The sequence below is a fragment of the Lipotes vexillifer genome, unplaced genomic scaffold (assembly GCF_000442215.2).
Source record: "Lipotes vexillifer unplaced genomic scaffold, Lipotes_vexillifer_v1.1 scaffold131, whole genome shotgun sequence".
In the NCBI taxonomy this organism is placed as follows: domain Eukaryota; kingdom Metazoa; phylum Chordata; class Mammalia; order Artiodactyla; family Lipotidae; genus Lipotes; species Lipotes vexillifer.
Window position 1 is genome coordinate 1,376,655 of NW_006782866.1, and position 15,650 is coordinate 1,392,304.

Sequence of the window (15,650 nt, forward strand, 5' to 3'; positions counted from 1 at the left end):
CGTAGCGTGTCAAGCGAATGTGGCTCCTGGTGAGATAGAGGGATTCAGGGGTGCTGTAGGGTTCAGAGGAGAACTTAGCCCAGGAGGGGCACTCCACACACACACACACACACACACACACACCCTTTCCTCTCTGTCTTTTCCCCATAACTGTTTCTTCTTCTGGGCAGATGGTAGGGTTGCACTCCTCCACCTGCTTGAAGTTAGACATGGCCACGTGGCTTGCTTTGGCCAATGACATGAGAGCAGGAAGGACGCATGTCCCTTTCAAGGGACAGCTTTAAGAGCCAGTGTGTGTGATTCCCCAAACCCTCTTTTCCTCTGCCACCGTGGCCAGCAGATCCCAGGTGAGGGGCGCTCTCTCAGCCTGGGTCCTGAAGGATGACCCCAGGTGACCAGTGGTGAACAGGTAGCATGAGTAAAAAGCAGTTGTAGTTAAGCCACTGAGATTGGCTGTTTATCATCATAGCCTAACTCACTTATCCAGGTGAATGCAAACATAAATTTTTTAAGTGGCCCAAATAGAAAACTAACCCTGGGAGAATCTTCTCTGAGCCCTGTTGCCTTTCCTTCGTTGGAGCCCCCTTGCCCTGGGAATGGCAGGTCTGGATCCCAGTTCCATCTCTGCCCTAACGCTCTGTGCCTCGGGTAACGCTGTTGTCCAAGGGGGTTTCTGACCACAGAGTGGCTGTGAGAGTCCGGCATTGTGGGGATACGGTCTTCAGGGATTTGGGGGTTAGGGAACAGCCAGCGGTCAGCCTGCATTCATCAGCGTCCCTGCCTTGAGCCCTGAGGGTCACGGTGAAGGTCAAGCACAGAGTTAGAAGCAGAACAAACCCAGGGCAGGGGGGGAACCCAGAGGGAACGTGGTGGTCCTTGCTGCTGGTGGGCATGGGGCCAGCGGTCCCACGGTGCCCGACAGGGTGGAAGTGGCAGCCTAGAAGCCAAGCGTCCCTGCTTGGTTAATCTAAAAATAAACAGAAAAGCAACAAAACTCTATGTCTCAATTACTGCACACAAGCTGTTCAAACAGCCAGCTCTGCACTGGAGATGTGAACTTGTCAACAGAGGCTGCCTCGTTTGCATGCTTGGGTGGTGATAAAACACACGACCTCGAAACAGGCTGCCCTCTGGTCTGGGTAGCTGTTTGGGGTTTTTTTGTTTGTTTGTTTTTAATTTAATTTAATTAAAAATACAGACATAGAATAAAGACAGTGAAAAGCTGAAGCAAGTACAACAGGATAGGGCAGCAGCTCCCAAAACGAAGGTAGAGGAGGCCCTGAGGTCTGAGATAAGCCAGGCCCTTGACAGAGAGGTGAGCGGGAGAGGGGCCGAAGCGCGGGACAGAAGTCTCTCCCAAGTGACCCCAAACACTCCTCCCCTCCCCTGTTGATCATGGAGGAAGCCCCAGTGAGCAGTGTGGGCCCTCAGTTCCCAAAGCCGAAGCAAAGGCTTTTTAGGGACCGCTCTCTCTCGGGGAGAGGATGTTATAGCCCACGTCTGGGATGAGCTCAGTGGGCCGGATGCATGGCGGGCAAAGCTGAGACTTCCATCCTTGGCATTTATTTCCTCTCCCACATGCTCACCCTCACACTGTCCTAGCTCAAATACAGTCTGTTCTCTGAAATGAATGAAGCCCCAGGAAGCTGAGCTTCCCTGGGCTCCAGCCCAGACCAACCACTCCCTCCCCCGAGCCCACGGGTGCTCATGCTTTTCTGTATCCTTACTGTGTGCTTTCCTCTTGACAGTGCTACTTTCCACGGAAGCCAGAACCTTGCCCCATCCTTGCCTGCTTTCAGTATCTTGCACAGAGCCAGGCATAATGAAGGCAAGAGGCGGTCAGTAAATTTGATACGACTTGACAAGGAAAGGGCAGAACGTGTATTAATCAAGAGCATGCCTAAGAGGCTGCTTGGGAGGGAAAAGGGGGCAGAGTCCTGACTCATGAAAGTGGAGCCCCGGAAGAGGAAGCAGGCTACCTCTTAATTTCCCAGGAAGGGGTTCTGGGTAAGCAGGAGGCCCCAGAGATGGAGAAGAGAGGGCAGCGTGCTCACGCCAGCGCCGGTGAAGGTGCCACAAATCTTGCTGCTGAAGTGGCTGTTGGTTCTGCATTCACTCTGGACAGGGATTTCAATGTCCCCAGCCCTTGGGGCAATTCTGCAGCCATCAGCCCAGACACTACTTACTCAGTGAAATCGAAAAGCAGTCGAGTCTCTCCCAAGGATGATAATATCCCGTCACAGGCCGTATGATCTGCCAGCCATGTGACGGCCGTTCCCTAATGTTTCCAAATAGACTTTTGAATAGACCCTTGTCTAGAAGAGAGCAAATTGCAAGAGCATTTTTGGCAGCCAAACAGAGAGCGAGTATTAGCCTTTCTTCCTCGCAACGCTTGCTGCTCGGGCTGGCTCCAGGCACCGAGTAGGATTCATGCATCAGCTTGGGTCACTGATGAACACCATTTGCTGTGAAGAGACATCTTGTTGAATTAGTCAATTCTGCAAGATTCGGAATAATCAGGCCAGAGGCAGCCTGTGAGAGAGCGGGAGGCCTGCTTAGAGAAGGGAAGTAACTACCAAGTCTAGCTCCCAGTTCTGCAATCGCGTGTTTGCAGGACCGGGGGGAAGCAGGCTCCAGACTCTAGTGTTTCCATACTCTGTGAAGCCACCAAGAACAGGGAGTCAGAAGGAGCAAAGATGGTTCCTCGTCATGATAACTCTGGGTAATTGTCCTCTATGCCGTCAAACCATACCCGCCCGCCATAGCTGCCTCATCGACCCTGGTGTTCACGAGCCCCTAATTTATACACACCTCCCTTCTTCCCTCAGTTTATGCTGATATTATGCTGCCAACTGTCATTTCCAATATCTTTTTTATTTTTCATTATCACCATTATAATGATTTACACCAGTAGCAGTAGCACAAATGCCTAGTCAATCTGTCCCATGAGAAAAGGCTCTGAATCATGTGTGCCTTTATGGAAAAAAAAAAAAAAATTACTGCATCCAAACCCACAGCCAGAATGTCTCAAAGTAAAGGTGCACACGGGAAGGGACAGAAGTGGGAGGCTTGTTCTTTTAATATTGCTCCTCTAACACAGGCACTGGATGCCACCTTTCCGAAGCAGGGAGATTGCTTCTTGCGTTAGAAATTGGGCCCAGAAAAGGAATTGGTGGCATTTTCCTGGAAACCTATCATCAGAAAAGCATTTTGAGACATTTGTCTTTTTAGGTCATGTATTAAGCCCTGTAATTATGGAATGTGGATTTTCTCCAAAATACCTCTGCCCCCCGGGGTCCTCCAAGGACCACAGTGCAGTGGCGAGTACTGTAGGAGCATCAGAGTGCCGGGGTCCTAGGGCCGACTCTGGTCCTGCTAATGGGCGGATCTCGGGCTGGTGTGTCTCAGGCTCTACCTGCATTCAGGTCCTCCCGGGGGATCCTGTGAAAACCGTAGATTTCAGCTCACTAGTGCTGAGGCTGGGCCTGGGATTCTGCAGTCTAACAAGCCCCCGGGTGGTACGAATGCTGCAGATCCACAGACTGCACTTGGTCAGGGGGTGCTGAGGCCACTATCCAGGCCCTGATCTTCATCCTCTCCTCTTCATCTCCCCCACTTACAAAAGCCAGTGTCAACACATCCCTGCCTACACCATTGGGATGTTGTGAGAAGGAAATGATGTGGTGCTTTTGAAGACCCTTGTGAAGGGTGAGCACTGTGGCCCTACAAGGTCATGCTGTTGTTGCCATGACCACCACTGGACCTTTAATGCAGGGGCTCCCTCCCTGCCTTCCCCTGAGCCAGTCCATTCACTGGTCTGGGGTCTGCTGGGCTGTGTCTCCCCCAAAGCTTTGGATGAGCCAAGACCTAGGAAATACACGCAGGTTTAGCTGGCGGTGGAGAAAGCAGGTTCCCTGTCTTCCTTTAAAGGTAAAGATGACACCCTCAAGCCCTCCGTAACAGAGATTGATGCCCCCTGGGGAAGGGAAGCGGAGGTCAGGTGTCACTGCCCTGGTTTCTAATCTGAGCTATCGCATCCCTGACTCCCTTCTCCCCGCAACCTGGAGGGCCTGGTAGAAGCTGCTTGGTTGGGTCCAGACCCTGGAGCTGCAGCAGGTCTTGGTGGAACCTGCCAGCAGCTAAGCAGCGGGGCTGGGATGAGCCACCGCAGCCTGGCACCTGAACTGGGAAGACTTCACACTTACCCTGCTGAGTGAGTGACCAGTGACGGTTGGGCAGGGGGCGGGGGCGGGTGGTATTCACAGGAGGACAGTAGTCCCTCCTGGATGCCCAAAGCAGGTGGAAGGGAAAGACCCTTTCAGAGCAGGGGTGAAATATGACAGCAATGGCTGTGTTCAGTTCACTGGGGCCTTGGTATTTAAGGAACGGAGCTAACAATAAAACCACACCTAGGTCACTCTTCTGGCTGAGAACAGGAAGAGGCTGGTGTCAGCCTGTGACTGTTCCAGAGCTTCCTTGGCTTCTGAGCTGGTCCAAAGGATTTGGAACAGGGCCCTGGGTCCAGTCTGGCACCTACACGTGGCCCCCACTACCCGAACATTTTATATCCACTTGGAGGTGCTGAACACCTGCTCCCCGCTGAGGAATACCTCCCCCCAGGAGTGGGAACTGGACTGGATGAGACAGATGAGGAAATCTGTAAGGAGGCCACACTTTCAGGGCCAGACCTGAGAGGGTGGCCTCCTTGCTTTTTTCACCCTGAGCGCCTCTCTTGCCTCAGAGTGTGTTCCGAGCTGGAAAGGGCTTGCCACTTTGATCTGGGAGCATTTCCTGTGTCCCGTGCCCGGGTGCCCAGCCTGTGCCGGATCAGCTCCATGGAGAAAACAGAGAGGGGTCCTGTCTTTAGGGAGCACACCCTTGAGGAGTGGCACTCACTTGGGCGGTGGAACGTGCCAGCCCATCGCTGGGTCGTTGGCCTGCCTCTGGAGCTCAGAGAAGAAAGGGCTGGTCAGAGGACGCCTTCTACAGGAGGGGCTGGGGCAGGCCCACCCCCGAGACTCAGCCAGAATCAAGTCGTCTAAGTCAGTGGGGTCTCGGTGGGGACGGGGGTCGGTGGGAGCCGAGGCAGCCCCAGGAAGCCAGGAGACATTTCCGAGGGGTGCCCCCAGCTCCTGCTGACATCTGTGCCAAGTCAGGGCCAAGCCAGCTTCTCCAGAAGCTTTGTATTGCATTTGCCAAGGTGGTGTTCCGGCTGCTGTTGATTATTTTGCTCCAGAAGAAAGGCTAAAAGATGCAGAGAGGGAAACGAAAATAAGAGAGATGGGCACCAACTGTTCCAGCCAACTGGGCAGTGTGTCTCCCCAAGATGAGGCAATCACAAGTTTTCCTACGGGGCCGGACGGACCATGGCTCATCCCTCAGCCTCCTGTCTGGAAGCAGTGCGGACTCCCCACTGGCCTGTGGATTAATCATGCCTTCAGGTTCTTACAGCCAGCGCCCACTCCTCTGCGTGCCTTAACGATACGAAGGAGGGAAGGGTCATTGGTCACCTGTGATCCCCGGTACAGCGTGTGCACACGGGGCATGTCAATAGTGGGGGGAACGGAGCGCATCCTGCAGCGGGTTCAAGGCTGCCCAGCATGCTGGTCCTCGAGCACGGGGCCTCAGGAGTGTCGTGGGCTCCTGGACAGTGGCCCCTGGGCCCCAGCCCCACATGGACAATACATAGGAAAGGACTGTGACAGTCACAGTACTTAATTATTTATTCATGCATTATTCATGTTGAGGCAAGTCTGTGGGGCAGGATGCTGACCTGGTATCCAGCAAGTGTACATGAGACTGAATTACAGAGATACAGCCCGGGCAGCAGGGCTGAGCCTGGTGTCTGCTGGTTGGCCTCCTCCAGGCCAACCTCGGGCCCTGGACTTGGGTCCATCATGGCACCCCTGAGCTGCAGGGAGAAGCCCATCCATCAAGGTAGGCTGTAGGGTTTGCAGTAGGAGATCCCCTAGGTCACAGATGTTCAGCTGAGGATGACCTTCCTTCCAGCCCAGTGTGTTGTTTCCCAGTGGCCCCGGGTGACAGAGCACCCTGTAAGGTCCTGGCTGTCCCCCAGCTCAGGGCGTCTCAGGGAGTCTGTGAGACACAGACCCACACAGCTTCGTAGTTCACAGCCTCCTTTGTCCTCATCCCAGAAACTTGCCAGGTTGCTGTTGGCCTTGGAGTTGCAGGCCTATCCTTTTCTGCCCTGTAACTCAGATCTGCTCATTACCCAGTGCTAGGGCTTTTCCCCATGTGCAGAGCTCTCACAGGATTTACAGTTTGGTCCTCACAGAGGCCCTGGGGGCGGGTAGAGCTGTCCATCCCCGCTTTCCAGATGAATAACCTGCAGCATCCCCAAGTTCCCGGGGCTAGTAAGGGGTGGTGCTGGGGGTCAAACTTAACCCTCTTGACTCTCTACCCGGCTCTCTTTCCACTGCCCAGGGGCCCCGGGTTGAGTCCTGGAGTGGTCACTGAGGGCTGAGCTGGCAGAGCAGAGGGGCCAGGCCCAGCACTTGGACTCAGGCTTCCCCTAGTTATGGCTTCCCCGAACAGAACAAGGAGTGTGAGCCCCTTTGCAGAGAGGCCTCGGAACGCAACAGCTCGATGGCCAACCTGTGCACAGGGCCAGAGAGGTGCCGAACACCAGGGGCCTGCCCAGCTCTCGGGGTCGGACAGGAGCATTGAGCGTGGAAGTGTTCAGCTCTATGCATGTTTTCCAGAGTCTGAACTGGACCTTAAACTAGGCACTGACTGGGGTGGAGCCCATATTTCCCAGCAGGGAAGGACACACAGGGTAGGCTCCATAGTACCAGACTATTTCTTATACAACCCCGAAGTAGAGACATTAACTTTTCTATCATTATAGAGGTAACCTAACCACAGCACAGAAAATGTAAAAATAAAATAAACCACACCTAAAACTTTGGATCAAATTCCAGACAGGTGGAATTGCTCATTTTCAGCAGCTGCAGCAAAACTAAGACAAGGGAGGATGGGTGCAGAGTGGAGGCCCCGGACATGCTTTCTATCTGGGCATCAGGAGCACAGAGAAGGAGGGAGGCAGGGAGATGAGGGTTCCAGGGACAGGCAGTGGGCAGAGGTTCGGGGTAAGAGCTGGAAGTCAGGGGCTGGGGCAGTTTTGTCATTTGGTTTTCATTCCAGTTAGCAACCCGGCCGACTCCTCCAAGGCAATCGAAAGAGCCTGGTGACCGGGTGGTCCCTCCTGTGTCCCTACACAGCTGGTGCTCTAGTGGTACTGGCCACGTTGAGGAATTGTCCCCAGTGGCCAGTAGGCAGGGAAGCCGACTTCCAAGTTCCATTCACTCCGGATGGAAGGGAAGCCCAAGGGTGCAGCTTGTGTGTGGAGGTCCCAGGCCAAGGCCCCTCCCAGGGGAGCACATACCCTTTCTGGTGAGCAGGTGAGCCGTCACGGGGGCTGGCACCTCATCCTGCAGGATTGGAGGCCGCAAGAACAGACCCTCCACTCTCTCCTGGAGAGGAGCCCTGGACAAAGTAGGCCTTCCTCACGGGGTACGGAGATGCTACCGGGCACACCTGGGTGGCTTCTGTAATGCTTCCAAGGGATCATCTCAGCTTTGAGGTAGTTGGGCTTGACGTTCGTGACTCTCCCTGGAGCTGATCAGTGCGGCCCTGCTGCGTTTCTGGGGTGCTGGGGGGACTCTGTCCTTAGGCTCAGGAAATGCCCGTGTGTGTGGAGGCTCTGAACGGGGAGACAGGGGCAGGGCGGGGGGTGGGGGACGGGTGGTGCAGGAACAATGGTTGTGCGTTCACAGCAGCACTTTGGCCCATCAGGAGCATCTCAGAGTGACGTTCACCCCATTCTTCACATTTGCTGTGATTCTGTAAGCAGGGCCTCTGCTCCCCTCCCTCTCCCCGGGGGGAGGCGAGGTGTGTACAGAGAGAAGGGACTGGGGACCAGAGGCTGGGACCGGCTTCCCGAGCGGTGCACTGGGCCCAGGCTCAGCCTCTCTGGATCCGGGTCGGGCTCTGAAAAGTAGAAACCCAGGTGTGTGCACAGGGGGCCACCAAGTGAGACGGTGGAGGTGCGTGCATTTTAGGAACTGGGAGGCATGTGGCTTCAGGCAAGGAAAAATGGGGTTCCCCCCGCCCCAGGGGTGTCCCCTCCTCTCTGTCAGCCCAGCATCCCTGGGATGGTGCAGAGGACAGCACTCGTGGTGGAGAAACAGTTTTGCCACTCAGGATCCCAGAGGCCAGAGCCAAGTCTCATGCAAAACTCCCACCTCTGGGCGACTTTTCAGATTTAACCCAGGACCTGCCCCGAAACATCTGTACCCTGGACCTCGGCCCTACCTGCCTCCACCCACGAATATAGGATTTTCTAGACTCTAGAGCTCTTTCTTCACACATGTGCATGGAATTGAAAAGGTGCTGGCCACACACTAACCCCACCCAGGTGCGAGCCCTGGCTCCTGGTAAACAGCCCCACACGCTCGGGAATGGCTGCGGCCAGACTCCCTCCTCTCTCGGTGCCAGCCCCCGAGCCAGGCTCTGCCAGTTCACAGGCCGCCTACCAGGTGCGCGCCGTGACAAGGAAGCATTTCTACATGTCCTGTCTGTAACTGCTTGACCAGTCTGGTCTGAGATGCCTCGTGCGCTGGGGGCCTCCTCCCGCCCCAGTGAGCACTTCCCGATGCCTCTCCCCGCACCGCCCGGGATGCACGTGTGGGCACAGGGGCCACAGCCCAGCAGGAAGAAGTGACATGGCCACCTCTGGTGCTGGCACTCTGCCGTCTCACCAGGGTACACCGGGCAGCACTCTCCTTTCGTTCCGTTTGAAAGGGGAAGTTAAACTGAGGAATGAAGTTGAACCCAAACCTGCCATGCGAATAGTTGACCTTTTTTTTGGATACACTTCATGAGGCTGAGATCAGATTGTGTGGCCTCCAGCTGCCTGAGTTTCCATCTCCTCTCCAGCGTTTTCAGGAGACTTGAAGGGATGAGCAGCAGGGTGGGGACCCCCAGAGGTGCAGCTGCTGGGCCAGCTTTCCTGCCACACACTGGGGCTGTGAGGAAGAGGGAACCACAGTGTGGTCCAGCGGGCGGCCCAGCCCAAAGCAGCGAGCTGCGAGGTATGACCACCATCAGTGGTGTCCTTGGAACCAAGAGGGCCCCTTTGACCTGATCCCAAGCACACTCTGCCACCTCTGGGCACGTCTCAGGGGCCACCTGAATGCCAGCCCTCCTCATCTCCATCCTCACCAGCTGGAAGCAGATGGTTCCTTGACAATATGTGAGGTTGTGTTGTTTTGTAGGAATGTAGGGGCTGATTTCGTGTATCAGCCAGGCTAGACTAGACTTTTAGGTAACAAACTGCCAATCTCAGTACCTTAACACGATAAAGATTTATGTCCCAATCATGCCAAGTCCAGCGCTGAGGGAACAACCCTCTCCCGTCAGATCGCTGCACCAGCCGGGAGATGTGGCCTTTGAGGTCGTCACGGCAAGCAGAGAGAACCACAGGATCATGCAGGATGTTTATAAAGGGCCCTTCCCCACTTATTCTGTCTGCCTGAATTCAGATGCATGATCCCAACCTAAATACAAGGGAGGCTGGACGGGTCTTCTGGGTGAGCAGAAAGAGGACACAGTGCTTTGAACCCTGAGCATCATCTCGGCCCCACTTAGGATCCAACCTAGGGAAGCAGTCGCCCCTGGGGGGACTGTAATTAACCAGAGCCCTGCCTAGGCAGGTGAATCTCAGGAGACCAGAGTGGTCCAGCTGACCCTGGACACGTAGATTCTCCTCTCAGAGCTGTCCTTAGAGACTCCAGTTCTGATTTCCTGGAAAGGCAGGACATTTCCTAACTCCAGTGCCTACACAGAATTTCCAGCTGGAAGACTCAAGGTGTTTGTATCTGAGATTCTCCCTTTACACAAATGTGTTTCTCCCTTCCTGAAACACTGAGCAATTAAGAAGGAATAAACATGTGTTTGTTCATTCGGCAAACATTTCATGAACACCCTTCTATGCCAGAGTCTGCTAGGTGCTGAGATTACAGAGACAATAAGCCTGGAGTTTACTCTCAAGGTAGTAAACGTACAACAGCCATCCATGGATGCTGGGATGATGGTGGGTACAGATGTTCAGGGGGACAGAGGAGCACCTCTCACCTGACCTGGGGTGAGAGTGAGGGTTAGTGCAACCTCTGAGAAGAGCCAGTGCCTGAGTTGGGTCATAACTGACACACAGGACTTAGCCAGGGGGAGGGGGAAGCCAGTTCTGGCAGAGGAGCCGGGGGGACTTGTACCCGAGGTGAGAGAGGGTGCGATGCCCTCAGAAACTGTACAGCGTTTGGAATGGCCGGGCGTCGCCTCTGGGGTGGGAAGAGTGAACAGTGATGCTAGAAAAGCGAGCCAGCCCAGATGCTCAAGTGTCCTCTGGGCCACCCTGAGGAGTCTGGATTGTATTCTGAAGGATAGGGTTTAAAGCAGGAGAGGAGAGGATGGTGACCAGACCTGTGCTTTAAAAAGCCACAAGGGCAAGGGTGAGCTGGGACAAAGCGAGAGAGCGGCATGGACGTATATACGCTACCAAATGTAAGGTAGCTAGCTAGTGGGAAGCAGCCGCATAGCACAGGGAGATCAGCTCGGTGCTTTGTGACCGCCTAGAGGGGTGGGTTAGGGAGGGTGGGAGGGAGGGAGACGCAAGAGATATGGGGACATAAGTATACGTATAACTGATTCACTTTGTCATAAAGCAGAAACTAACACACCATTGTAAAGCAAGTATACTCCAATAAAGATGTTAAAAAAAAAAAAAAAGCCATAAGGGCAGTTGGTGGAGGATGGACAAGCAGGGTGAAGCTGGGGGCAGAGGACCGACTGGGATAATCCATGTGGGAGACACGATTTGGGATGGATGTGCAGACGGAGGGGGGCAGATCTGAAAAACAGCTAGAGCAACAGACGCAAAGACCCCACTGTGAAATATGGGGATGGACATGCGGCTTTCTCAGAGAGAGGGAATTCCTGAGAATGCATGTTTGGGCAAAAAGAACAATGAGTTTATTTAGGGACTACAAGGGTTGGGTACCTTCAGACAGTAGGATGGTGGGCGTGGCGCAAGGAGAGGGAGCGAGCTGGAAACGCGGCCTTGGGAGTCGTCAGTAAAGAGGTGAGAGCTGAATGAGGTCATCCAGGGAGAGCGTGTAGGGCGAGCAAAGGGAGAGCGTAAGTAGGGGCTCTCCAGGAAGTGCTGAGAAAGAGCCTGCAATGCAGACAGAGAAGGAGTAGCAGAGGAAGGAGAAAAAGTGAGAGAGCACGACGTCACAGAGACCGCAGAGAGGAGCTTTCCCGAAGGACATCAACCAGGCCAAGTGGAGGCGGGGGTTCAAGGAAGACACGGCCATCAATGTCCCATTGAATGGAACGAGCGGGTCCTTCTTGACCTCGATGAGAACAACCCCCCAAGCAGTGGCCAGAGCGAGAGCCACATGGGAGCAGGTTGCAGTGTGACCTGGAGGAGGGAAGGTGACCAGAGCCAAGTGTAGACATCTCTCCCGAGAACCTGGCTCGGAAAAGTTTGTGAGGGTGATCAAAGGGATATTTTTTTTTATTTTTATGATATTAATATTGAATAGATGAAAAAACAATTTTTGTGGCATTGTGTAAGCCGTGAAGCATAGTGATGAAATAAACAGTGAACCCACCATCCAACTTAAGAGGTTACGGTCAGCTCTGCTTCAGGTAGGCCTGCAGGCTGAGCCCAGGCCTCGGGGTCGTGTGCCCAGCAAGAGGGGACAGTGCCGAGGGAAGGGACAGTGGCTGTCAGGGCCCCGCCAGCCACAACCCGGGTTGGGCTGACCCTGGCTCTGGCTCTGTGGCGCTAGAAGTTGGCCACTAGTTCTGGATGTGCCAAGACCAGACTAGGATCAGGCTTAACAGAAGTTTTGAAAATAAACTGATCAGTTTACTAGCCAACAATTCCGGAGTCCCCAGGCTGAGCTGGACTGGTGCGATAGGAAAATGATCCAGGAGCTGTCCCTGACCTCCAGGAGCTCACACCCCAGACAGGAAGTGGGTAGAGAATGGAAAAGAGACATAGATGACCACATCCCTTGTGCCTGAGCCGGGGCGGGGCTGGGGATGTGATGTGCAGGCAGGCCCCACGCTCACCCTCATCGGTGCCCCGGCACTGCCTATGTTCTCCCATCTGCCTCTGCCTCTGCCTCTGCCTCGCTGAGGCCTCTCCAACTGAGACAGCCCCTCCTGTATCTTTACATCCTTCCTGACTGAGGGTGGCTGGCAGGGAGCCAGGCAAGTCACTGTCGTGCTGAGCAAAATACGATCACCGACGATGCAGGAGGCCCTCGGAGTATCTGGTGTGTCTAGGTCTCCATGACAACACTGAGGGCCTTATGTTCGGATATTCGGGAAAGTTGTGTGGGAGATCGTCTGGTTGACAGAGGCCAGGGAGCACAGGAGGCTCTGGTGCCAGCAAGGGATTTGTAGGTTATGAAAGAAAACTCTCAAGTCCCGGAGGCTTAACACCTTCTCAGACTTGAGTCGTATACTGAGCCACGGTCTGGAGGCTGGAGATCCCGGCCACTTTCTCACCTTCTAGTTTTCTGACCTTGAGGAAATCACTTATTCTGAATGAACTCCCTGGTCCATAAAGTGGGGATGACCCTGCCAGGTCACAGGCCACTCCAAGGATCAAATGAGAACTATGTCAAGGGCCTTGTTCACCACAAAGTGAGTCTACGGATGTGGCTGCTCTCACCCCATCATAGGGTTGAGGAAAACGCAGCCTGAGGGGTCCACGGGATCTTGTTCTCACAGTGGGGATGCAGGGATAAAATCCCAAGTCATAATTAGAAGGCGCACATCTGCATCATGCAGGGCAACGTGATGCTCCCGACCAGAAAGGATTACTTTAAACTGTGACTGGGTTCAAAGCTCGTTGACTATACTTTTGCCATGTGATCCAGGACAAGTCATTTATTCCTCGTCTGTGATGGGGCTAATGATCCATGCTTTGTGGGCTTCCTGTGAATATGAAATGAGCTAACGTTTGAGAGCCCTTTTTTTGAGCATAGAGAAGGCGCTTAATGGATGCTGAAAGCCGGTGCTGTCCTCCTCGGGTCCTGGCAGGGCTGCCGTTGGTCTAAATCGCCCTCCTCTCCACTCTGTGCCAGCAGGTCCGGCCTCTGTTTCCACGTGAGGAGCAGCCGCGGCGCACCGAGATGTCCCGACACCACAGCCGCTTCGAAAGAGATTACCGGGTGGGCTGGGACCGCCGCGAGTGGAGTGCCAACGGGACACATGGGACCACCAGCATTTCCAGTGCCACAACCGGGGCGGGTGGCGGCACAGCCAGCAGCCTCAGCGCCCGGCCCGGCCTCCTGCCGCTACCCGGGGTGCCCTCCCGGCTGCCCACACCCGCCACGGCCCCCGCGCCCTGCACCACCGGCAGCAGCGAGGCCATCCCCAGCCTCGTGGCCAGCTCTGCCTCTGCCGTCACCACCAAGGTAAGACCTGCCTGGCGTCCGCTGTGAGCAGCAGCTGGGCAGAGGGGCCTGCTTCCCCCACAGCCCTGGGGCAGCTCCGCAGCCCGTTCCCTGGACGCTGCCTTCTCCAGGGTGTGGGCAGCCCTGGAGCTGCGCCGCGCACCTATTCAAGTTAAAGTGCGCGTGGTTTTATTTTCCATGGAGCCTCTCTCTGTGACTAACATGGGAAGACGAGCAGGTGGCTGAGGCCCCGCGTTGTCCTCTGCCATGTTGATGAAGGGTATTGGACCAGTGAAATGACCATGAAACTCCCGGTTGGCAATACGGGTTTCCTAACTAGGTGCCTGTAAACCAGGCAAAGCCCCCCGGGGCACCGGTTACTTGGGTTTGGAAGAAGATCCTGAGCAGCAGTCAGTCCTAAATGGTCCTAAATCTGCTACTTATGAACCAGTATTAGTACTTAGAACACTCACATCGCTGTCTCCTCCAAGCCTCAGACAACCCCATGACATCAGTGCTTTTGTCACCCGCCTTGCAGTTGAGTATATGGAGGCACAGCGAGTCTCTGGAGCAGGTCCAAGGTGGGCCCTCCTCGGGGACCCAGGCCTCAGGGGTGTTAGTTCCAGGTCATTCCCCCTCTTCTGGAGGCGGCTACAGCCCGGGGAACGACAGCAGAAAGCAGTCTGTTTTACCAACCGCGATATCAAAATGAAAATGTCACCAAGGCTCCTGCTTAGCTTCTGGACAAGCTGGGCCCCCTCACGCCGCTCAGAGCCCCTGAAGGGACAGGGGGACCCAGGCCGGTGGCAGGAAGCCCTTTCATTGCTGTCCTGTCTCCTGGGCCGGCAGGGGCTCTGCAGGCCACTTTGCCTCTGCCAGCCATTCAGAGCCGCCTCCTAGGGGTGATCTCAGCATCTCAGGGCCAGTGTGCGCGCGCGCACGCGTGTGTATGTGTGTGTGGTGTGTGTGTGTGTGTGTGTGTGTGTGTGTGTGTGTGTGTTTGTCTAGTCTTTTCTTTTCTGCTTTCATAAAAGTTGCGGGAGAAGTTAAAGGTCGGGGAGCACCGGCCCCAGCCATTGTGAGGCGGCCGTGGTATTGGAAAGTCGTGCTCCAGGTGTGCCGCGCCTTTGTCTCGGTGATTTTCAAAACTCCCTTTCAGCACCGCTTCCCATTAATAACTGTGAGTGCTGCCGGCGGAGGCCCGAGACAATGGAGCTATTGGAGGCCAGCTCGGAGTGCACTGACATCTTCTGCAGTGCCTTATTGATTTCATTTTCCTGTTATGAAAACGCCGCCCCACTGAGGTGGGGAGGGAAGGGGAGAGGAGATGGAGGGTGATTTGGGCACGATACCCCCAGACCAGCCAAACACACTCCTTCCCAGGCGCCAGCCCCCAGCACTGCTCCGAGGCGTTGACCTCTGCCCAGTGGACCCGGCTGGCTGCCCTGCCAACCACATCTGGCAGCCGCTCAGCTAGGCCAGCTGTTGGCCATCTGGAGGATGGCAGCTTCTGGAGCTGACTGCTGGGGGCTCCAGGTGGAGAGAGAGGAGATGGACCTGGGAGCCCACTTGATGGTTTCTGCCCTCCCAAGGATGGAGGCCTTTTTAGGGACGGCGTCAGGCTGTGCCTTAGCGCTTTGGGCCCCGCCAGGCAAGGGAAGTGGCGAGGCCTCTCGGCGAGGGCCCACCCTGCCCACGCAGCTCCTGCTTTGCTCCCAAGGAGCTCAATAGTCATCATCTCTAACTGGCTGGGCTCCAAACCACAGCACATGGGGGGAAAGGAACCCGGCGTCAGACAGAAAACAACAGCTGGGCAAGGACTGAGCTGAGCAGCTGGGAGGGGACAGGGGCTGAAAGTTCATGCCTGTGAGGACAGCCAGCTCCTCAGCACATCTGCCCCCATAGCCACCTCCAGCCCAGTTTCACACCTGCAGGGGCTTGTCCCGTCAAGCAGAGGTGCCTGATTGCACCCTGGATTCTTCGGGGTGCTCAGGAGAGCTGGGTGTGTGAAGGCAGGGAGGACAGCACGCAGCAGTGTCTTCCATCCAGGGCACTGTGTTTGAACTTGGGCCGTGGTGCCTTTCTTCCCTTCTGGCCTAGCTGCCGACCCCCCAGACGCCTGTCCCCAGCCTATTTGTCTAACCCTACACTAGGACC

General features: G+C 55.3%; 1 protein-coding gene across 1 annotated transcript in view; it reads left to right on the forward strand.

Moving 5' to 3' along the window:
- KLHL29 (kelch like family member 29) overlaps positions 1-15,650 on the forward strand; it is a 320,144-nt gene that overhangs the window by 158,823 nt on the left and 145,671 nt on the right. Inside the window, exon 3 of the mRNA XM_007455490.1 lies at positions 13,185-13,514. Coding sequence (XP_007455552.1) covers positions 13,230-13,514 — 285 coding nt within the window. The 5' untranslated portion in view covers positions 13,185-13,229. The remainder of the gene's footprint in view (positions 1-13,184; positions 13,515-15,650) is intronic.